The sequence below is a fragment of the Pelecanus crispus genome, chromosome 1 (genome assembly GCF_030463565.1).
Source record: "Pelecanus crispus isolate bPelCri1 chromosome 1, bPelCri1.pri, whole genome shotgun sequence".
Taxonomy (NCBI): Eukaryota; Metazoa; Chordata; class Aves; order Pelecaniformes; family Pelecanidae; genus Pelecanus; species Pelecanus crispus.
This window is the reverse complement of record NC_134643.1, coordinates 13,866,047-13,890,943: the sequence shown is the minus strand read 5'-3', so window position 1 is coordinate 13,890,943 and position 24,897 is coordinate 13,866,047. Positions and strand designations below refer to the sequence as shown.

Sequence of the window (24,897 nt, the reverse complement as noted above, 5' to 3'; positions counted from 1 at the left end):
TGTTTCATTTAACAAAAAAAAGAAAGATCTAGGTATCTCAGTCAATCATAGGATGACTCTCATGCACTAGTATGTGTTGGGTATGATGCTTCAGCTGAGAAAGGAAAGTATTAGTTCTATCCAGTGCAAAAGATGAAGATATGGAATACCGTATTCAGTATTTGCCAATGTTGTTCAAGACATATTTATTTTGGATCAGATACAAAAGACAGCAACTCAGATGTGATATAAGAGGGCATTATAGATATGTAGGTCCTGTGCAATACAGTGACACATGGGGATACCTGAGTTGTCATTGAAATAGCTTAAGTACAGGAAAGAACCTAGGGTACATTCAGGTACCCTTTATACCAAGATAAATTTATCCTCTGTGTTGCGTAAATTCGCCTATGTGGCAAGCCACATGAATGTCACAATAATACTTCTGATAGCTCTTCTGGTTCTAAAGGAATTACCTTGGGTGTATATATAAACATATATACAGTATATCATTGTATCACAGAAGTGTAAATTCAAAGGTGTCCAGAAACAAACCTGATTATGACCCCTATGTCTGAATAGGAAACGAGAACTGCGCTCAATACAAGTTCCTTATGATCAAGGAAAATAATGGAGAGTTATGTTTAGGTTTTACCTTCAGTGAGGAATCTAAAAAAGGATACAAGTCAGTGAAACCAAACTATCTATCTTATCGCTATAATGCAGAAAGACCTGTGGGGTCCTGTCTGTCCAGAAGTGAAAGTTTCCTAATTTCTTGGACAGTGCCAGAGAAATAGAACACTTACCTCTTTCAAAATGTGAAACTGAATAACATTAAAATATTTAAAGAAGACTTTAAAAAGAGAAAGGAAAACATAATTATCTTTGATGAGCAAACTTTTCCCCGGAGGAAGGACAAGAAACTGGATATCAATTGGCAAAACCCCTCTGGGTCCCATGTCTCTAGTTCTTGCTTGCTGGTGAGCTCTAAATCGTCAAGTGTGAAGTGAAAAACTGAGCAAAACATTCTTAGTCGTGGGTAATACTGTTAACATAAATAGTTACATAAACAGATAAACACAATGGGAATTATATCTTCCAAACCTGTATCAATTAGTTAAATAGTCACATAGTGTTTTGCGATATGAGTTATCATAATGCTAGCTCACAGATGAAGGCACTCTTGGAAATGAGTAAGCATGATATTGAGTGCAGGGCATCAGATCTAAGTCGGAGTAATGGTTTGGTGACATTGCTGAAGTTCATTTTGCACTAATCAAATTATATTACATATTATATAGATAATATATGCCCTATATACATAAAAAAACACAGGAAATTTCTGTCAGCTGAGGTTCTTCTGGGACGTCGAACGCACTGAGATGCGGTGCATGCCACGCCTGAGCCTCTGCCTCGGTGAGAGGAGCTTTTCTCTTCCAGCAAACAGCCTGTAGTCCCCTCTCTGCTTTGAAGAATGGTGGGTGCTTCTCCCTTGTGCAGCCAGAGAAGCAAGGGGGCAGCAGTGGTCACCCAAACAGAAAGGAAACCTGGTTTTGGGCCATCTGCAATTTTTCTTTCCTGTTACACACCTACAGGGCTGTGCTGTGGTGTTGGGAAGGCTTTCTCCTGGTGCTGGTCTTGTTGCTTCAGACTGCAAACACTCAGTGCTTCAGGGGCACTTGGTTTCAATCTTATCTTCATGTCTTGGGCACTGGAAATTTATGTCTGATTATTTCTCTAGTTAAAGTGGTGACAGAGGAATGCACACTACCTTAACCTGGTTAATCATCTGTAAACTCTCTTGCTGAGATTACCCCAAAATAGACTAGCTGTGAACGGATAGCCTGCATGCAGGTACAGTACCTGCACACAATGGTATTACGTTATTCTGTGAGCCCTGGTTTCCTCAGAGTATTCCATGAAAAACTGCATCACTCAGGTTGTTTCTCTAGATTCCGATTACTGGCAAGTGTTACTTGAGTATGAACTACTATGTCATTTATATAACAAAACTCTGGAGGCAATCATCAACAATATGCTGATATTTATACATTTGACATGTATGTAAAAAGGGTGAGCACTGACAGTGGGAGGTCTTTGAATGTGGATCTTTAACAAGTTCCAAGTTCTCTATTTCATCAGTTTTTACCCGAGATTCCAAGTTGAATGTCCCACTCAGACAAGAACCTTAAACCAGTGAGAATAAGCTAGCCCTTAAGAGTCAGATATATTTTCACAAATGTCCTGCTACTTAAATGAAAAAACAAACTTATGCAATACTTATTCTAATGTATGGCATCCATCCTATAGCCTTTTACATCAAAAACACCACAAGTTGAAGCAGTCTGATGGCGTTGCATCAGCTGATTAATTAATTGTTGTTTGTACTTGACAGGCTACAACAATTATTTTGGTATGCGTTAAACCATGCTGTGTTCCAATATAAGAGGAAGTGAAGCTGTCCAGATTTAACAGTCCCCCCCCACCCCAAGAAAGCTATAAGTCCTTTAAAAATATTGCTATTGTTATTCCTATAGCTCTTAGAAACCTTCAGGCAGAGTCAGGGCTCTTTTTTCCTTTACACACCTCTGATGAAAGATAAGTACTACTTTAAGGTCTTGACAATTGAAATAAAAAAACAAATTTAAAAAACCCAAACCAAACCAGACTACCAAAGATAGTACCCTATGATTTCTTTTTATACTGTAAATGTTGTCACAACTTCAAAAAATTATATAATGTGGTGTCAACAGAATAAATACAGTAATTGCTTACAGTTTTACTGTAGGAAAGGTCTTCATACCTTGGGATTTAATATCAAAATCATAGAAACACAGAAATGTTGGTTAGAAGGCACCTCAGTAAGTTATCTAGTCCAAGGTCTCACCTGAAGCGTGACTATTTCCGGCTCTAGATCTACTAATGCAAGAAAGAATAACAAACACTTTAAGGATGTTAAGCTCAAGCCACGTGTAAACCAGAAAAAGGGCATGTTGTCCATTTCAAAGAGATCGCCAACTAGAAGGCCAACTAGCCTGGCCTCATTGCTGGGGCCTTCTGCTGCCTTCTCCTCCAGACCCCTCCTTTTGAGGCTGCTGCATTTCTGGTTCTTGACACCCATCTTAACATTGAGATGTTCCTGTCTCCAGACTGCTGCTGTCAGACTCCAAGTCAACAAATCTGCAGAGCTTATTAGTGAGACCACCCCTGATGCTGTCTCACCTAGACTTGAGTCACTGCTGAGAGATGTCTCATGAGCTGGGAACAGGAGGGTTAGACGAGTCTACAGAAATTTGCTTTGAATGATAGTCATCTTATGAACTCAATGTGTATAATTTTGAAAGGGAACTTACAGGCTTTGGAGTTTTCCATGGAGAAAAGAAACCTGAAATAAACAAAAAATAACATTAGCACATTTTTCTGATGCATAAAGAGTGGAGGCTAAGTGGCGTCTATGCTTCCGTTCTCATTCAGGTCTGCAGATAATATTAATATATATGAAAATTCTCTACACACAAGGGGTGAAAACACAAACCACGAAGGATAATTTCTAAGAAAAAATATATGCATATATATATATGCATATATATATGTATATATATGCAAGTGGAGCTATTGAGATCATTGCCATACTTTACAAACAGCATGGGGTTAGGTTGAAATTAAAAGAACTAAACAAAAGGACTTCCAAATATCTTGGTGGACATTGGATAAGACACCAAATGACCTGGTATTGATGTGTCAAATGCAGTTGCACCTTTAAGAAGAAGCAATTCAGAACATCCCATCAACAAAACCTGATAATACAAGAGAATTTTTAGAAGAAAAGCCTGGAGAAAAATAACTGTTTCATCAGTCTAGGTAAGGTAGCCAAGTCTTGGGCAGGTTGCTTGTTTTGATACTGTCCTGTTTTTTTGTCATAGTTAGCAAGTGGTCAGACATGACTACCTCTTCGACACAACTAGTTATCTCCTTTTCCTTGGTTATTGACTGACTGATAACTTGCTTTAGTGACTTTCATCAATTTCAACTACTGTAGCTTACAAATGTTTAAAACTCCAGATGTGTCCTTTTCATAAAAGGAGATAATTTGAAACACTCATTGTAAGCACGGTTCTTATCTTACAGAACACAATGTTAAATAACTTACAAAAAATTAAATAAAAAGAACCATTTCAAAGGATATTCGGTCACATTTTTTAAAATACCAACTTTCAGCATAGCTTTCATTAAAAAACTTATTCTCAGTTTAATAACAGGTAAAAAAAAAAAAGTCTGTGGACCTTCCTAGGTAAGATTAAAAGCTAATAACAAGGACTTCATTTGTTTTGTAAAAAACAGAAATGGGGCTTAAACAGACATCTAATAGGAAGGCTGCTCTTTCATTCAAAAATTAATTAAGCTGTAAGAGTAGTACTCTCTCTGTTATATCTTTTTCTAAGGTGAGTCTAGAAAAAAAATAAAATAATGAGAACACTAGGGAAAGTACCTTTCTACAGACAAATCACAACAGGAATTATATTTCTACATAATATTTAAGGTTCCTAGGATTCTGTGATAATGAGGTAATTTTTTCTGCCATGATATCTAATTTATTTAGACTGAAAAAATCTTGGAGTGAAAAAGCACTTGAGCCATTTGCAGAGAAACACTGGCTGTTTTGCAGTGCTGATGTATAAGCTGATGGTGTTTTTAAACAAAAAGTATATTGGGAAAAGTAATTATGGAAAGGTTTATGTTTACTGACTCTACAGTGTCTAGACAAAAACTGCTATATTAACAAGTACATTGCTTTCCATCTGCAAATTCAAGCTGAGATAACAGGCATCCTGTATAGATCTGGCTTGTACATCACCTTCAGTATTAAAGATTCTGTAGTAGAAACTTATTTATAACTTCTTGGGTGGCAAATGTCTACCTTTTTATTACCTGCTACTGTTCTGTACGGCTAATAAGAGTGAAAGTTGAAAAGCATTTTTCCCCTCAAGCTAAAGATAAGACTTGAAACTTGCAAGGAGGTTTGCTGAAAGGTATCTCAAATCAACTTACTGCCCTGATTTGGTGTTCAGAAAATATTGGTAGAGGTAACACTCCCTCGCTATTGGTACTGGTTCACCTCCCATAAATTGTTGTCAGCAAAAATTACGCCAAGTCAAACTGAAAGGACATTTGTTCCTATTTATTTACTCTCTCTGTCTAAAAATATGTTTTGCTGGAGTTATCAGAAAATTTTACTATGAATTAAAATATGATAAGTATTTATAAATCAAATAAATAATGATATACACATCAAGTGAAGATTTTTTTTTAAAAAACCCCCTCAATTAAAAAAAAATCAGTTGTTCGCCCAAACAAGAACATGGACTTATATTTAGCTTGGAGGCTATGGGCACAGACTGCAACATACAAATGACAACATCTCCACTCTAAACAAATAAAGAGCAATACTTATTCACACAGCATGAATTTATGTTAAGAAAACTAACAGATATAGGATCCCATGAAAGTAAAGGATCCAAAGTAAGATTTTGAAAAAGTATTGGATATGCATATATCATGGTTTAACCCCAGCTGCCAAGTGAGCACCACGCAGCCGCTTGCTCACTCCCTGATGGTGGGATGGGGGAGAGAACCGGAAGAGTAAAAGTAAAAAGAAACCTCATGGGTTGGGATAAGAACAGTATAATAGTTGAAATAAAATAAAAATAGCAGTAGTAGTAATAATAATAATTATGATAAAAGAATATACAAAGGAAGTAATGGATGATGCCATTGCTCACCACCTGCTGACCGATGTCCAGCCAGCCCCTGAGCAGCAGCCCCCCAGCCAGCTGTCCCCCAGTTTCTATACTGAGCATGATGCCATATGGTATGGAATACCCTTTTGGCCAGTTTGGGTCAGCTGTCCTGACTGTGCCCCCTCCCAGCTTCTTGTGCATCTCCAGCCTTCGCAGTCGGTAGAGCAAGAGAAGCTGAAAAGTCCTTGATTTTGTATAAGAACTACTTAGCAACAACTAAAACATCAGTGTGTTATCAACATTATTCTCATACTAAATCCAAAATACAGCACTATACCAGTTAGCAGGAGGAAAATTGACTCTGTCCCAGCTGAAACCAGGACACCATATGTGTACAAAAGCATGTTAGAAGCGAAAATCTCTAAAGGTAACAAACCTTGGAACTAACATTAAAATCCATTCTTCAGATTTAAATTCAGCTTTTAGACCAAGACCTCATTTAAGATGAAATGGTCTCACACCTATGTCAAAGACTAGCTGCTAGACTAACTAGATGAAAGCCTAGCTCCATAAAGCAAACCCTATCTTACATCCTTCATGTATTTCATGGCAATTTTAATGTTGCCTCGCATAACATCTGTATTCTCAGCTGAACTAAACACCCTTTACCTCAATCTAAACAAAACTGTCCTTTAGACAATTTATGGCATTATCAGTTATTCAACATGAGACTGATTGTGCATAATTGTTGTTAATCAAACATGTCCAGAATTATAACTGGTATTTAAATACACACAATCATTGCTGCAAATTCAAGAATTCAAGAGGATAATGCATATGTAGTATATTGTAAGTGTAACAGAAACTTCAAATGAAAAGGCATAAAAGTAAAATGCACTTTCCTGTGTAATCTGCATGCTCCCTTCTAACTTTCACCTTTAAATATTGTTCTGCATAAGTATGCAACCAAATCCTCTACATGTAGAAAATTGAGGCTCAGAAGCTCACCTGAAGAATATATCTTAATCGTGTATTTAGGACATACTCAACAGTGGTTGCCTTCTGCAGCCACATCTATAGCTGACAATGAGAAGCAGTGGACTTTCACTTAGTTTGACTTCACAACACCACATTTTCCCTTGACTTGCTGGCACTGGTTCATTACATGCTGTGAATATTCCCTACCAGAGATAGTGGGACCCCACCTGAATAACAGCCGACTGGCACCAATCCAGTACTGACTTAGAGGCAAGACTGAAATTTGTTCTCCAAAGACTGCAACTTTCAACATCTACTGAGTATTAATACAGTACTAATACTGCTCAAACTTCTAATCAACTCACATCTAACTAGGCACACACTACGTACTGGATAAGCTCTTATAACCTCCTTATCCCACTTCCAGATTTCCACTTCTCCCTCCCCAAACTCCCAACCCCCTGCTGTCCAGCTTGTGATGTCTTCTATAAAAACTTGAGTAGCTGAGAATATTGTATACATATACATATAAACACCCCTCACCGCCATATTCACATACACTTTTAAAATTTGAAATGATAAAAGCCAACTTAGATCCACCTAGAAATACTTCATGCAGCCTGTTCTTCCCATGAGTGGCTTTCTGCTCACCCATGTGGCTGACAGCCATCCCTTCTTGTGATAGCTTCACCACATAAGTTGTGGCTCATTTCTGAAGACTCCACTATCTTTCTATTCATTTTAAATAAGTCTTTATTAACACTGCTTGTAAAGGCGGCACTACAGGTCTGAGCTAATTTTGGAAAGGAGAATGGGATTACTGGCTTCTGTCAACGAGCAACCACCACCACTCAGCTAGATGCTATGAATATACTATGATCACAGTCTAGTGCGATGTAATATAATGTGTAAGCATGTGAAGATAAAATACATAAGCTCATATAATTCTCCAAAGTTAGTTTTGAGAATACAATGATTTAGTTTTTAATGTCAACCACTTGGATAAGGTACAGCAGCTAGTGGCCAACACCTTTATTGAAATTTTAATTGTTTCATTTTAAATAAATAAGCTGAGGTACAGTAACAACCATAAGCTTTTTAAAAATCAGAATTACATTTTCTCACAAAGCAGTGTTAGGAAAATTATTTTTGACATTGCTTTTTAAATTATATTTACCACCTTCCAAAACAAGCTTCCCTGGAAATCAGAGCTGTGATGGTTTCTATGTTGTAACTTCACTAAAAAACACCAGTAACAGAAAACAGATTTTGGATTCAAATATATTTGGGGGATTTTTTTTTTTTTTCTTTTTTCAGATCAAGGCATATTCCAGCTTCAGTTTACTGTACTTCTCCTTTTCGATGAAGATATCCTATAACAAAAGACAAATCACATCACACTCATTGTATCTATTCCTTCTTATATACAAATTTAAGTATGCTTTTGTCATAAAATATGCTTACAGATGTCACATATCTTACACTTCAGCCAGTATTTATTGTTGGAAAGTTTAGTTTTCTAAAAGCAGCGTATCAGGCAGGACTTAGAGCATTTGCAAGACAAAGGCCTGATTTGTTTCTTCTTTTTTTTTTTTCAGTAAAAATCCTGAATTTGGCATATTCCGTAATGTCAGTAATACAAAACCAGCCTTTGGTTATTAGTCTGCTGCCATGTGGATGTTTTTTGCTACATTTCCTTCTCCATTATTCTCACTTTTTTGTATTGATTCCTGAAGAAGTTCTTAAGACCTTGTAAAATCACAAGTAACTAACGCAGGTACTGCTAAACCACAAGACATTTAATGATGTTCACCTCTGTGGCAGATGTGTATGTATAATTAAACTGAAGCCCAGGAACAGTTTGATTTCTGCAGTGATGGTGTGTAGTAGTGCTGCAGGGATGAACTCAACAGCTTCAAAGATGAAACCTTTTAATCCAAAAAAATATTCAGGGCACGTCAACTTCCTGCCACATCACTTGTTGCACTTGCTCTATCATCAACAGCAAGAGTTTTGCCCATTAGCTTTCGCTGGGCTTCTTGGAGTTTTTTTGTGCTAGAAAAGTCTTGTTGCATATGGCTTCCTTAGCAAAGCTGTTCCAAGCACTGCACAGACCTTTCTCACATAGATGTTTGGAAATCAATGAACAGATGGCTGATGAGCACTCCCAGAGCATTAACTGACTCCATGGGCATCTTATCAATGTCCATGTGACAACACTTCATGTCAGCAAAAGTTTTCCTTTCTAGAAAAGTTACTGTATAAGTTTACTGTAACAGTAGATTTTTTTTTTCTGTGCTTTTCTTTCTCTTACTGGGATTCCTGAGATGTCTATCAGTTGCCTACACTGGAGCCTCAGTTCCAGAGGTGTCAAATACCCATTAACTTCAAACAGATGTGACAGTGGAGAACTTCTCTGAGAGTTTAGATTCATAGTGTACACTGTTAGCAGGATGCAGAGAACTGTTTCTTACCATTCACGTTACATCTGGCTTCTCCTTTTGTATGTTTACCTTTCTTTAAACTATGCTAGGTGTGGTTGGATTAGGTGCACAGAACTCAAGCTACAACTGGGCTCACTCATTAAGATGCAAAATACCATCCAGCTAAAATTCCAAGTGGAATAATACTAGTGGGAGAGAGAATGATTTTTTTTTTTTTTTTCCATACATAGAACAAATATATAGCATGGATTCAATTATTCTTCAAATATTTTCCCCTTTTCAGGGAAACAAACCTGATCAATGAGAACAAGTATATTCAATTAATTTATGTACTTTAGTAGACAAATTCTAAAAGGAAACAATGAATTAAAATAGATGGAAATAATACTTATGAAAACAAGCATGTGATAAAAAGTTTCAATTGGTCATGTCATATTTAAAATATCAGATGATGTATAGGGAATGGCAATTAGCAGTTCTGTTTCTAATAAAATCAATCATTACCACGTGGTATTTTTTCAAAGGTCCATCTTTTCCAAACAGCTTTGAGTTCTTACTCTAGCAACAACAAAAAGTTGATTTACCTTGAAATAAAGAGTAGAGGTAAGAAGACTGGGAGCTCTAGCTCTTCAAGCATAGTTAGCTTGTCCTGTTGTCAGCTGTCCTTCAGAGTGACGGTACCATGCCATGGAGGATCCATTTGGTCTTTGGTTGGGAATGGCACCCGATGCAATAGGTCAAAAATAAACACATCCCACATCGGAGTGAAAAGAATGACCCATCATGGTGGATCAGGCCCACAACTTTATATATGGTTAGACCCAGTGTCTTTTCCCTTGCAGTAGGCTACACACTGGCAGCATGGCAAGTAACTGATGTAGCACTGTGCTGCCCTGAGATGAAGGCTGGTTACGGTCATCATTTATATCAAATGCAGGTTCAGTTTAATAAAACTGTGAAATAGGTCTGTCTTCTTTAGGGCTATATACATATGCCCAGATGTTATCAAACGGTTTTGCCTGAAAGAGACTCGCAATGGTGCAAACCGATCCTCAGCCGTTGCTTGTGGTGGCATTTTGCTTTGTGCTCACTACTTCACTGCTCCTGATATCAACCCAAGTGAGACTGCTACAGAAGTAGTGCTCCAGTCCAAATCAGCACCATTTTTCACTCTCTTTGGCCTGCTACACCTGTGAAAAGTGACTCCAAAGAACGAATACATTCCTGCCCACAGATAATAACTCTATGAAGGTGGAAAGTAAAGAACAGGCGCAGTTCACGGGAAGGTCAGCTGGATCTTTAGACCCCATTGGGGTAGCACCTTCCATGGCTCATCTCTTCTCCGGGTGACCTGGGGGCATCATGAATCCAAGACTATATTTCTTCCCTTCAAACTTTCAGGTTTCTTGATGAGTAGCATAAAGTGCAAGACAGAGAAGTTTATCAGAAATGATGTTGAGGTAGAGGAATACTTTGGGAAATTAAAACTGATCTCATCTCACTGAAGTCTGTAGAACTGCTACAAAAACTTAATTGACTGTGAGATCAGGTACTAAATCAATATTCACCTTTCTATACATAGGACCACTTTTTGTGCAGTTCATGAAGTTTCACTGACCTAGCCTTCTTAAGCAATAATTTTTCAATAATATTCAGATCTTCACAAATAATTAGAAAAAGGATAGCCATTCAAAGTCATGAATGATGGAAGTACTGGCTGTTCAAGCTGGGACCCTCACTGGTTACCTGCGTCTATGAGAATTTCCTCTAAAATACACCAGAGAATCTCAAGCTACCGTTAAGTTTTCACTTTCATGAATAGCAAAGAGTCTTTGTTCGCTAGAATACAGCAATCAGAAAAGGTCAGAAGCTGGCATAGCAATGAGTTAATTTACATTCTAATGGACATACAGCTATTTATTTTGCTTGGTTGCTACAGCTCTGTGAACTGCTTATCAGTCAGAGATTTAAAATAATTTATGAAACTAGAAAAAAGCAACAAACTAAATACTATCTCCTTCTGATTAATCTGGATGTGAAGCAGAGAATTCCTGGATCATAGCTAAAATAGTGCAGAGGCAAATGCAACATTGTCAGTGACAGTTTTTGATGCTTAAATGTACTAGAGTTGGGAAAAATAATAAAAAATTCTATAACAATTTCTGGAAATGAGAAATACCTTTTTGGAACAAGTAGATTTGTACGTGGTCAAGAAGATTGGTTTATTTTCCACAGACAAAGTTTGATACTGAACACCTATAGAATGTCTCATTGGGTGATGCTTATACGAACTTTCTTCTCTTTCCTGGCACCTATTACCAGAACAGTATTACAACGTTACAGTTTTATTTCCCTGTTGATAGCAAACCATATTATCTGAAGGACAGCCATGTCTCGGAATAGAGAAAATGCTGCTACAGTACAATTCAGAACAGATTTTACTGGGACAACTTGACCTGGAGTAGAAAAAGATATCTTATGGAATAGAGGAAGGCCCTTGTCTCTTGCCTTTTATTACAGAAGTTCCTACTAAAAGTTCAAATCCTTATGTCCATATCCTGGTTTGTGATTTGCAACTGCAAGTAGTACTGGATGAACCATTATCTTCTTCACTGAGGTCTATAATATATGTATTTTATGTAAATACTAATCCAATTAGCAAAAGTCTGCATACCCAGGTGCTAACACATGAGGAGTGGAGAAAAAGATCTCAGAAGTTGCTCACAGGTTGTAAACTCTACCAACACCTTGAAAAGGTCAAGTTTATTTTTCTGTACAGACAATAAAAAGAAGCTTTTGTTTGGCAGAAGTGATTTTTCCCTCAAGAAATTCTAGTTTTGCTCATGTGTATTGTCCAATGACTGCTGCTAAAATTAGTGTCACTAGTTCATGTGTCCAGGCTCTCTATCGTACTGCTTTAATACTGCAAGAGCTAGTAATGCAAATAATGCACTGTCTTGGGCAAACATATTGTTGCACGCAGCTTTCCCTAGCAGAGCAGACACAGCAAGGTGAAAAGACTGGTATATGTCACACACACTGATTCAGCAACAAAATTTAGAATATAAATTGAGTCTTCAGAGTCCTGACAGCTTGTGACTGTTGCTTCTAGAAGGGCCTGCAAGTGTTGCCATACCCATAAAGACTCTGTATGCTTGCTAAGAACATGTTTGACAACTCAGCCCGGCTTTGCTGAAAGCTCATTTAAGCTTCAAAACTAAGTTTTCAGGAATACTGCATCGTATTTTCAGAGCACTCTGACAGTCAGAAACTCTGCCTAACTATAGCAGTGTCTCTGCTCTTTCATGTGTTTAGAATCTGCTCCCATTTAAGCTTTTACACTTTCTAAGCACTTTAGAGAAATCTCAGTTTACATTATGGCATGTCACTTTGATGAATATCAAGGCATGTTCCCAATATTTTCTGTTAAAATGTAGATGGAGCATAAGTTATTTGTACACAGTGTCTTAAAGTCCTTTTCATGAAAATACATTCACAAAAAGTCTTCACCAAGTGTGTGGGAAAAAATATTCAATAATAAAGCCATTCCTTTGCTTATATGTGAGCTTCATATTAAGGCATAGATGAAAAAGAGTCACCAGATATTTAGTGTTGACATCTATGCTGCCAGTCCCTCCTCTTCTAAATTCCTTCATTGCATCCATGTTTTCTCTCAGCTAACCCCTCCTTCAGATGCCTGTTCCCAGACGCACACAGACTTCTCCTTGTTCCCAGGATTTCCTTCTGTGTCCTGATCCTGATTTGAAAACCAGCTAATCCTATCCCTGAAACAGTGATCAGAAAAATCCCCAATAAAAGAATAAAACCAGACAAATGTAGGGAAATGCCCTCGGTGTCCATGACTATTTCTGAATGGGAGACCTTGCAATGCCATTCTCCACTCTAATGGGAGACAGAAAACCAGTACATCGGAAGTAGTGGTGAACGACGCAACTGAGGTAGAACAGCTGAGAGCTGAGACTAGAAAGATCTCAGCTAACCAAACAGAGATGGCAACCTCACAGTGACCTGAAAAACTGCCCAGACTCTGTTGTTTGTACTGATTAGTTTTTCAGATATCAGTTCAGTTGCATCACCATCTAGTGTCTTTTGGTTTGGAATACGTATCCTCATGGTGTTGCCAGCCATGTCAACAAAGGACCTATTGGTGGGAGGTGAGGTGGAATACCCGAGGACATCTCAGTTCATATAGGATGCCAACATTTATGTGGTTTACTGAAGCCTCCATCAATTATAGTGGACACATAGACACCTGTGCCAAATTTAGACACTGATATTTAGACAACTAAATTTTGATGTCACAGCCTGTGAATTATGAACTTAATGCAGATGCACAACCGTAGGTCTAGTATCAAGGGTGCCATACCTTATGTTATTCAGAAATCTGTGCTGGATTGGCAGATATGACACAGAATCTATGGGAGACTTCAGAGCTTCACTTGTCATCCTGAACGATCTTGAGTCTCCCACTGACTCTGCCATTCCAGTGAAGATTTCTTGATACCGCAGTGCATCTCAGATGATCCTGGATGTCTGTTAGTGAACTCAGACCTGAGCTCAGAGTCTCACTCCTGACTTCTCTGAGGTTTGGGAGCACTGAACAAGAGTTCATCATAAAGCAACAAATAAATTAAATTATAGAGACTGAGAGAGCCTGCTTGTTTCACCTGACTGCCTTTCTTGTCATTATTAAATTACATTGTAGTAAATTCGGAATTTTGTGTTTAATATGCATTAAGCTGTCAGCATGGTTCTGAATTTTATTGATTTGCCTTTGAAATCTTTTCTGTGACAATGGGAAGTGTCGGGAGCTCAGGTGTGTTGACTACAATTGGCTCATTTTCATATCACATGGCAGAATGATAAACACTTGATGGCAACATAATGAAAAGGTAATCATGCCACTTGGCCACAGTAGTGGCAGCTGAAATAAGCAATAGCGTGCTTATTTGATTCTTCAGTTCCAGATGTTATTCAAAGTAATTTCTTTCTGATTTTCTGCTCCTTCACATCGGCTTGACAGACCAGTTTATTCCTGGTTATAGGGATTCAGGTAGAACAGAAAGATTGACAAACAGTGGGAGACTGTGAAAGAAAAGACTAACAGGAAAAAAAAAAAAACATCACAAGATTCAAGTTTTACATGGCTGAGTCTTAGCTGTGAAAGTATATAATTTAGTGTAGGAAAGCAGAATATTTGGCAAGGGACTTTAGTGGAAGGGTGATGTCCAAGGAGTAACAAAACTGTGAAGAGAACAGTGAATTTCCAAACTTCCAGTTCCCTGGTTGAACCTCTAGGTAATTCACCTTGCTTTGAGCTGCTGAAGATTTGATACTGTCCACACTGACATGTACCTAGTAGAGATAAACCTCTTTGCTTTCATGTTCACCCAGTCAGGAGGTAATTCTCAGTATTCAACTTACTTGCGAAGAAGAACAAAGCTGAATTAGTAAAAGCTTTGCAGCAAAATAAATTATAATAGTTAAAATGACATGAAGTTCGGAAGATTTAGCATAAGACCATACAAGTCTGAAAGAAAAAAAATGAGAGAATTAATGACTGATGGGCATGATTCTATTGCAGTACAGAACACTAAAGAGTATAAAGCATGATAAATCGATCAAGATGACCTGGCTTGAAAAAAAGGGTTGAGAAATGTCACAGTTTTCTGAATTCCTGAAGGTCTGGAGATGAGCAATTAACATAAAGAAGGGCTGTGTCCTTAAGTCTAATGAGAGAGGAACAGTATTGATGTGAATTTTATGATGTTTAGATTGTGTGCTGGTCACGTGTAGTCGTGCACAGTACTTTAAAAAGTTAATGAACAGAGCACTAAAAAATGATGCTGATAAAGGAACTTGACAAGATAGTTGGGAAGTTATAAGTATTAAATGAATGTATTACAAGGAAAAGCAAGAAAAACTGTGAATAGGTAATTTTTTTTCCCTGTGACAGTGCTTTGTCTCTCAGAGGAATATAAATTGATTTCAGACTGTTGAGATTTAGACGACATGTCTAACATAATGGAAATAACTCCTCAATACTGAGAAAATTGCAACAGTACATAAACATGACAAGTTAAACAGAGAAGGCTATGGCATGAAGCACCTTATGGACCTCACAGTTGGCCTAAGACTAAAAATTAGCATTTTTAGAAAGACTTGCTAGGGTATCTGGCATGCATGTCCCTCCTTTTTTAAAATCACAACTTGCTGCATAAGAAAGCAAACTTGGATGTAGCCTTTGGATCTGTAAAACATCTTCTGCCTCAGTATACCCATATACCTCAGTATGCCCATATGATGGCAGAACAAAAACTATGAATTTATGCTTAAATGCCATAGCTGGCTGAAGGAATCTGGATGAACAATACAATCAATCAGTGATGGTCACCAAATTGGATGTGATATATACTTTTTCCTTGGAGTTCCCCAAATAATAAGTAAATAAAAAGATGCTAAAGGTAGATCTGTATGCTCTTTACCCAGTCACCATACAGTTTTGCTGGTGTATAATCCCAATCAGCAAGGATAGGAAATAGTTTGTAGGGGAATATGTCCCTGGCTTTTTGGTTTTGTTTTAGTTTTTAACCCTTATGAGCTAATTTAAAAATTATAATTCATGTCACAGGGATCAAAAACAAATGGTCTACTTCAGGGGAAGAGGAAGGAAAAGGTTGATTCAAATTAGAGCTTCTTAATGCTTTTCTGACAAAGGGAGTTTTCATTGGTGAATGATGATTCACTAAAGCCATTTTTGTGAAAAGCAGTTGCATTTCCAGAATGTATTGAACATTTAATTGGTAAAAATAATAAATAAATCAGATCTCAGATGAAATTTCTAGTTAAGTTCTAGATAAAATACCTACTGACCATCTAATATTTAGCAGGACCATCTAATATTTAGTGAGTACTAAATATTACATGTTCCTGATAACATGGAGCCCGAAGTAATTTATCCTATTATAACCAGGCCTTTGTTTCTCATACCATAAGTAAGTTTTTGATCTATTCAGCAATTGGCAGTTCTAGACTAAGTTGCTCTGTTTCTCAATGGATGTTCTCTTTGGTGAAATTTTTTAAAAGGTCTAGGACTCAATCTTGGTAGGAGGTGTTTTAAACTTAATAATTTTTCATAGGCCAGAAGAAAGCAATTACAATCCCATTCTAGTTTCAATAAAATTATAGGACCAGCTACTCAGAATTTAATGATTTAGAAATTATTGCTGCAGTTTGCAAATATTAACAAATATACAACAGAAAGCAAACAAAAATATCTTCAGATCCTCCTTTGAACAGTGTTTCCATGAAAAATGTTCTGAAAGTTGTGTGTTCTGCTATACAAAGAAAGACCTTAAATGGGAGTCATGGCGAACATCTATAATTCTCCTTAATCTGGTAAAGATTATTTACTGTTAATGAGAACTGAAAAAAACAGTGTGCAAGTAGCTGTCACATATTAATGACTAAAAGTGTGTACCTTTGTGCACAAACACAGGTCATGAATTTTTATTCATCCCTTTCCTAGTATGAATGAGTGAATTAGAAATGCAATTGAATTGCAACTTCTACAACAGCACTCTGCAATAGATGCATTTTGATTTAATGACAAAAATATGTATCTTGTTACACTGCAGTTCTTTATCTCTTAGACAATATAGGGGAGCAAAAAAAAAAAAAAGCTTGTGAATACCTCAGAATTATACTCACTCTCTAGAGATTAGGTTTGATCCTCCACCTGCAAAATTTCAGAGGCATTGATTTTTCTTTCCTAAATTTGTTGGATTTAGCTTGCAACATTATTTCCAACACAGAAAATGAATGTTTTCTTACTTATTATATTGCATTCTAAACTACTATTATTTATTTTTTATTTCTATTAGTCTTTGAGATCTGTGTATATTTCCAAATATAACCTTCATAGTTTTAAATAGCAAAAGGGAAAGTGGTAGCAGTATATTTCCATTTGGGGCTCTTTTTCTGACTTCATAATTACAATGATGCATATTATCTTTGTGTTTTGTCACCACAAATTGTAAAACTGGTGTAATAGGACTTTCTCCTTTTGTAAAAATCTCTGAAGTCTCTAGAATTTCTGTGTAATTTTGTTTCTTCATTACTAGCTCACATTTAATAGCTACAGAATTGATGTCAGAGTTACAGGTCGGGAGGAGAAGCATCATGAGTCCTTAGTTCCAGCATTCAAGCCTTTGATCTGCTATGTGCACAATATGCCAACCTGGGATGTTTGTGAAGAAATTACTTTTTTTTTGTGGCAATGTAGCTGGTTTTGATTTGTTTCCTTCCCACCTCAGGTAGAATCCCAGGTTAGCCAAAGATTTAAGCTAGGTCTGCCTGGACTCCTTCTTATAGATAGCTCCAAAGGCTTTTTTATATGTATATATATACATACATATATATATATGAGAAACGAAACCAAAACCCAAACCACCAAGCTTTATTATAATATAACTAAAATACATAAATTATGAAATAGAGAAAATGTAAAATGATTAGCTGGAGAATATAGAAGCAAAAGGGGTTTCTGAACAGCTTGCCCTGCTCGCTATATCCCTATATTACAGGTCCTTGTTTCCAGTGAAATCAATGACTTCTTGAGTTTTAAGCTCTGTGTACTCCCTGCCAGTCCCCAGAAGATTTTTATCCCATTGCCTCTGAGGCCTATGTGTCTGCTCCTTGCTTTTCTCAGCGGGTTCCTGGATTAGGCTGCAGATCTCCAGCTCTCTGCCCTGAGTCCTCTTCCACTTACTCAGATCCCACAGCCATTGGAAATGTCTTTCCCTGAGGAGGACCTCAGGGAGGAGGGATCTGCCTTCAGGCAGGAGGACCTGCCTGACCCAGGTACTTCTCAGAGGAAGGAAGGTAGCATACACACTTGGAAGAAAACAAATAGATGCTCTCCATCAGACTGATATTATCTACTTGACACAGAGGATGGTTGTAGCTGTTTTAAGTAAATAGATTCTCATGTTATCCAAAAATGTCTTTTAAACAGTTTTATAGCTAGTAGGGTCTGGTACCCAGAGTATTGCAGGTCAGGGACTGTGCTTCCTCTCTGTTGAAAAAAAGGATTATTCTACAACATGACACCTTAGATAACTGTTTACATGACCCAGTACATCTTTTCTGAATTCTTAATTTTCACCATCTGGTTTCTATCCTTTCAGCTCTGTTTTAGACCACTTTTCCCAAGCCAGGTCATTTTCTTCCATTTCTTTCTTTTAACAAACAACTGCTTGCAAGATTCCTCACAGGAAAAAAATTCTGAAATGATATGCTTAATTGTCTGTACAGGAAAGGAGACATTATAGGAGCTGGGTATTAAGGAAACATCTTTCCATCTACCTTGCACATGTACAATTGAATCAACAATTACTTTTTCTAATGAAGAACTGTATGGAAAATCCCAGAGAAATCCCACATTTCAGCTACTTTAGATGTTTACAGTAGCTGAATGGCACCACAGAGGTGCCCATTTTCCTTATCATACAGGGATCCCAGCTTGCTGCCCAGCTCAGATGAGGAAGGATGTCCTCTAGCTGTCTACACAGGATCCCTGATAACAACAGCTGAGGTGACATAACTGTATGTCTTGCAAGGCAAGCCTGGGAAGATAGGCTGAAGTATGTAGCATGTAGAACAGTTTCAGCTTCTTTGCCTTTAAGGACCGGTAAAAATGAACATTCCCAATTAATTATCATGAGATGACTGTTTTAAAAGGGCCATTTGGAATGAAACTGTATATAGCTGGTTCTTTTAGTACAATGCATCTTAATGTGCTTCTATTAGGATAAAGAGCTTTGATAAAGTTGAAAGTCTGGTATACAATGAACAAGTTGCAAGATAAACCTCTTGCTTAATTAAGATTAATCTTAGTAGAAATAATTGTTGTAGTTGATGTCCATGTAGTTAATGTTAGCTGGATCAGACTATCTAGCTGTTCCTATTTTAGAGCCAACCCCACAAGCTGCTGAGATCTCTTAGGAATGCTATATAATAAACAAATAAATACTGCATTATTTTTCAGTTACAGGGTGAGAATAATTTGCTGTGTATGTAATCTCAATGAACACATCTGGCAAGCTGAAATCAAAAAGCATGTCTTCATTCTTTCTGTTTGCATCGATTTCTAAAGAACTTTCATATATAAAGAAATATATATTTGTTTTATATAAATATATATACTTAATATGGTGTAAAAGGAGGTAAGATTAAATAACTTCTCTTTGTCTCTGAGAAGCACTGTAGAAGAAGTTTAAAATTATCCAGATGGTGACTTATTACATTCAGTCAGAGAACCTCTCTTTTAACACCTTGGGCCCCCAAACATGAAAAAGATGGAGAACCATGGAATAATATAAGTGTTAAGATTGGAAGGGACAGTTGGAGTTCATCTAGTCCAACCTCCTGCTCAAAGCAAGGCTAAGTTCAAAGACTGGGCTGACATTCAAGAATGACAGCTTCTCTGAATTGCTCAAATGAAGGAAAATGGAGCCAGGATGACAAGAAATAAACGTACAGACTGAAGAAGGACCTGGGTAAAACACAGAAAAAGCTAGTGAAGAAGGGCAGAAATTGGGTGTCGATGACTGTCTTTGGCTCTACCATATTTGTTGGCTTTCAATGGCCACAGATGAAGGCCCTATGGAGTTTTCCCCAGACTTCTCTCTGGACTGCTCTAGGATCTCCCACTGATGTAATTATCCTTCATTTTGGTTACACAGTTGAATTACTCTGCCAGAATCTTTCCATCTTCTTTTAGTAATTCCTGATACTTTTTCCTGAGAACGTTACATGTTAAATAGCGTGAGGCTTAAGAGCTATGCAGAAGAGCAGCTGGGTCTTCTGACACACTATCCTACTAGCATCATATTTACAAAATAAAAAGGGACAAGTTTCTCCACTGGTCATTCTTTTTTTTTCCTTAAGGAATAGATTAAGGTGTCTTCTGTGCTACTTCAGAGATATGATAGTGTTTATACTGCAGTACAGAGGCACTGCCTGGCCCCAGATGCCTAAAATAATCACATTTATTGAGAACAAGTAGTTTAAAATACAGAAATTATTTCACATGGATAGTAAGAAAAAGATGTTAACTTCGTATTGACAAATGTTTTTAGCTAAACTATTAAAATATATGCAGATAATACTGCAGTATTTCCCATAATCAGCAAACCTTTTCTGTGATGCTAACTAATCCCTGAAGTACTACTTAATGAATTTTTTTTATCCTTTAAGAAAAGCTGTATTATTATTATTGCTATCATCATCATCATCTTCTTATTGCTATCATCATCATCTTCATTTATCCTTTTGAAATATTAGCAAATTTTCTGCCAGGGAAAAAACCAACTCATTGTGGAAATGGAAATTAATTGATAAAATGAATTTAAAGATCATTAAAATATTTTCTCATTTAAAGGTTTTAAGTCTGTGCTTTTATTCACGCATATAGAGTTTTTTTCTGATTATCACAGGATCTTTAGAAGTTGTCTATCCAGAGCACATGAAATGCAATAAAAAAAGCTTACATTAGAGAAAAAATACTCTAAAAAGTCCATTAAATCCAATTTACACCTAACTAAATATACACTAAAAATAAGGTGACCCTAGGAATATGTGCACAGAAAGCTTTCCTTCTTTTAGCTCATGGTAATAAAAGGTACAAAATAAATAAAAGTCAAGATTTTTCTTGTTTACCAAACAGGAAAACTGCACAGTATACTTCTTACATACTGAAATACTGTTCCAAGTTATGACAAATCTGGCTTTGGAAAGCAATTTATTTCTTTTAGAAATCTGTTTTGACACACTTGGGAGTGAACTTTTAGAGTTTATGCCTGACAGCTTTGGATTCCATGTCCTTTTTTATACTGTAATCTGAAGGTGACACAGCAAAGGTGTATGTATCTGGTGGTGGTTTTGATTGTGCTTGACTTATGAGTCACCCAAAGGCTTCCTGAGAAAGGCAGTGTTGTATTTAATAAATGTACACTCTTGATTTATTAAAAAAAAAAAAAGTTGAGCATTACTCATAGAGGGCAAGTGTAGCCATTGTTAAAGCCTTCCTTCCCTTTTTAAGAATGTAAAAGAAAATTGCTTAAAGAATTGTACAGGGATAACTAACTCATCTAGAAGACTAATTTAGTTTCTGTGCTTTTACTGGATAGGCAAACCATAGGAGCCAAGAGAGTTTTGTGGCTCTTGTAAGTGGTTTAGGAAGTGCCTGAAAATCACACCTTCCCATCTCCCCAGTGCTGTGTCTCGTGTCTGTAGCACAATAGATAATGTACTCACTTGTTTCATAGTGTATTAGCTTACTTTATTACTATAAAATATTGCACTATATTACAAATCACCATGTCACAACATCTACACAATGTACTTTGACAACAGATTTGGAAACCCAACAAATCTTGTTTAATAGGACATTACATTATACTGAACCAACAGAAACATTGTTCAACACATTTAGACTAAACTTTAGACATGCCTCAGTACACAAGCACATGTTGTATGGTACTTTTTTAGAGTCCAGCTCTCTAGTTCTCCCTCCTTAGGTTGAGATCTCCCTGTTGTCCTCTGAGGAAGGCTAGATTCACTCAGAGCCTAGACTATTAGCAATTAGGAAAAAAATGAAGTTCTTCATGCCCCAGTATTGCAGTAGGTTCTCCCATGTACCATGCTTGGGAGGTATTTGGCTTCAAAAGATGCCATTTTTCACTGAGATATACAGTCCAAGATAACCTGGTTAGTTTTCTGATAATACTGCTTGCAAGAACAGAGGAGAAACTTCTCTGGCCTTGCCAGATTCCAGTGTAGGCAAGCCAAAAAGTCTGCTTCCTCAACCAAACTGTTCTTCAATTAGTATTAATTAATTCATTAATATCAGGAAGACTGAAATCAGTCTGCAGTGCTGCCAGTAGAGCTCTTGGGTTCTAGCAGTGACGTGGGCTGCAGCTACCAGACACAAATGTGCCCTGCACTCCTCAACAGAGAGAAGTAGTTACCTGTCCTGAAGGTAGAGTTTCTGCAGCTCTGCACAAAGCCTAGGTGCATGGCAAGTCTCTGTGTAGATGTAAGAATGATAATGACTGCTTACTGTATGTAGCCTCATCTTGGCATAAGAATTTAATGGCAAAATAGCCGTTGGAGTAATGGTCGTTACCTCTTTATGACATGCAGTGAAGCAAATCTATGCCTACACACTTGTTTTTTTTTTTTTGCTAAAAGGTCTTCTAAAGGGACCTATTTCTCCAGTGTGCAAACTTACTCCTCTTAATGTCAACAAGAGTTGGGCACACACATCCCTAGGAGAAGTGTCCCCATAATTTTAATAGAAGCACTGTTCAAATTTAATACAGACCATATAAGCCTACATTAGAAAACAGTTTCACCAATAATAAAAGTAATTTTGAAACAAAATGCTTGCTAATAGTCATTAAAAACCTTCTGTGCAACATATGTAAAAAAGATTTATCTAATGCTTTGCAAAATTATCCACAAATGTACCACACAGTGCACAAACATTAATAAGAAAGAAGCAGCAAAACCATAACGCTACCACTTTGAAATGCAATGCAATTAATACTACTTCCATTAATACAGTGTAATAGCTACTAACTATTATTGATGTCTGTTTTTTCAGGAATCCATATTCATTAAGGAAGTCTATGATTTCTTTTTCTTTTATTCAGAAATATGGAAGCAATTGCACACTGTTTCACTGCTAATCAGAGCTATACAAGAAAAGATAGGAACATCTCATTAGTGTGAATTTTAGGATAACTGTTCTCCTGCCATGACTCCCTCTGTTCAAATTTGTCATTCCCTGTGCTACTGAGAGGTTATAATTTCTCTTATTAACAAGATTTAGATTGAATCCCTTCATAAACTAGGCTATATATGTAACATTCTTTAGTTTACCTGCTATAACATGTAAAATATTTATTAAAATATTTATACCAGATGATTACAACAAGATGCTTAAAAAATATTTCAGGTTAATCCAAAGCATAAACCAGTCTCAATGTGTAGGACAAAAAGGATGTAAATAATTTGAAGGTTAATAGGAGAGTACATATCTCACAGCCAAAAATATAATAGTCTGTAAGGTGAGACATGCCTTGTAAAAATGAATGTGGAAAGCAGTGCTTCCATGAGTTATGTTAATACAACAGCAGTATTTCTTGCATGGTAACAGTATTTTCTAAAAAACTTTCAAAGATTTTATTTCTGGAATTAACATAGGAAAGACAACTGCCCCTCTCACAAGGCTGTTATGAAACTATCTTGCACAAAATATTGATTTATGTGTAGGGAAGTTAGGAAGGGACAAGTGGCCAAGGCTGGGTGTGGGGAAAAGGGCAACATGACATCTAACAGCAAAGTCAATGAAGTGGACAATGCAGCATGACTCACAATATTTTTGATTGTTAAATATTTCTGTCATTACTAGCTAAGAACAGCAACAAAAATGAGGAAAAAAAATGAAACAACTCAAAAGCCAGCACGAGAAGGATATGTTTACAGAGAACTCATGCTGAGGAAACTGTTGAATTTATGATGTCATATAAAAGCTCGTGATTTTGAGATGGAAAGGAAAAAGGTCAGCTATGAACCTTTTTTTTCCCATCAGTTTTAAAGCAGACAGACCCAGGAACAACAGAACACTTCATAGAGGGATGGCAAGGCAAAATGGTGTGATAAATTGGAAAGAGAGAATTGAAAGAGGATGTTTTAGCAGCATCTTGGACAGAAGAAGTTTATGTCATTGACTTCTAGGTATCAATGGTTCACATGGTTCACTTCAAATGAGTCAGTTGTTCACTACTAGGTTCATATGCACATTCCCTCTGTGGGATCAAATATCTCAAACTCGCAAACAAGACATACATGTGTCATTTAAGAATACAGCAGAGCTAAAAAAGCAGATGTTGCCAAATGGATCTAAGTTTCTCTCAACTTTAGAATACTCTCAAGAAATGGAAGAAAAGGGTTGTACAGTTGGAGTAACTTTCTGGAGAGGAGAAAGTATGGCAGGAAGCAGGAGAACTATCAGACCTTGTATCTCCCAATATCTTTTGCCAGAGACAACAGAAAGAAGCATACCTTCATGAACAAAGTAAGCATGAACAGACTGCTGTTAATTCAGAGTACCCATAAGAAGCAATAAACCAAGACTGGGATCCTTTAGGAAGCGACTGGAAGGCAAAAATTCACCAATGATTCAGGGGTGTAAAAGAGTAGAGACAGTAGGATGATAGAAAACCTCCATAAGTCCCAAATCAAAACCCTACACCATCCTCCTAACAATTTCAGTTCTTCAAACCCTCAGTACTGTTGACTAGAAAGTCCTGAATTGGGGATGAGCAATCCATGAGATACAGGGTCTCCAGTGTGCACCAGGCATTCTATTAATATTTTAAATTAAGAACTGCAGAAGCAGAGTCAAAGCTCTAGAGACCTCAGTGGTGGGCTGAGGTCATTGAACCAGGTGATCAGATCAGAACTGCCTGGGCCAGACTAGTGTTACCAGGGTGATGGTGCTGCCTGCAGCTTTATCTTGTGCAGCTTTCCCAAGAGGGTGGACAACCTGGAGAAAAAGAAGTACAAGCTTTCCTGACCAGGGGAATTGAAAGACATAAATTGAAAGCCTGGACAAAAAAAAATTTCATCTCTGTGGTAGAGAGGTAAATCTGAGATCAGTCCATGGA

The 24,897-nt window shown here is 37.1% G+C and overlaps 1 protein-coding gene across 2 annotated transcripts in view; it reads right to left on the bottom strand.

Moving 5' to 3' along the window:
* Positions 1 to 24,897, bottom strand: part of MAGI2 (membrane associated guanylate kinase, WW and PDZ domain containing 2) — a 772,173-nt gene that overhangs the window by 88,257 nt on the left and 659,019 nt on the right. For both annotated transcript variants that reach the window (XM_075708348.1, XM_075708359.1), the window contains one exon: positions 3,333 to 3,364. In XM_075708348.1, the coding sequence (XP_075564463.1) occupies positions 3,333 to 3,364 (32 nt within the window). The remainder of the gene's footprint in view (positions 1 to 3,332; positions 3,365 to 24,897) is intronic.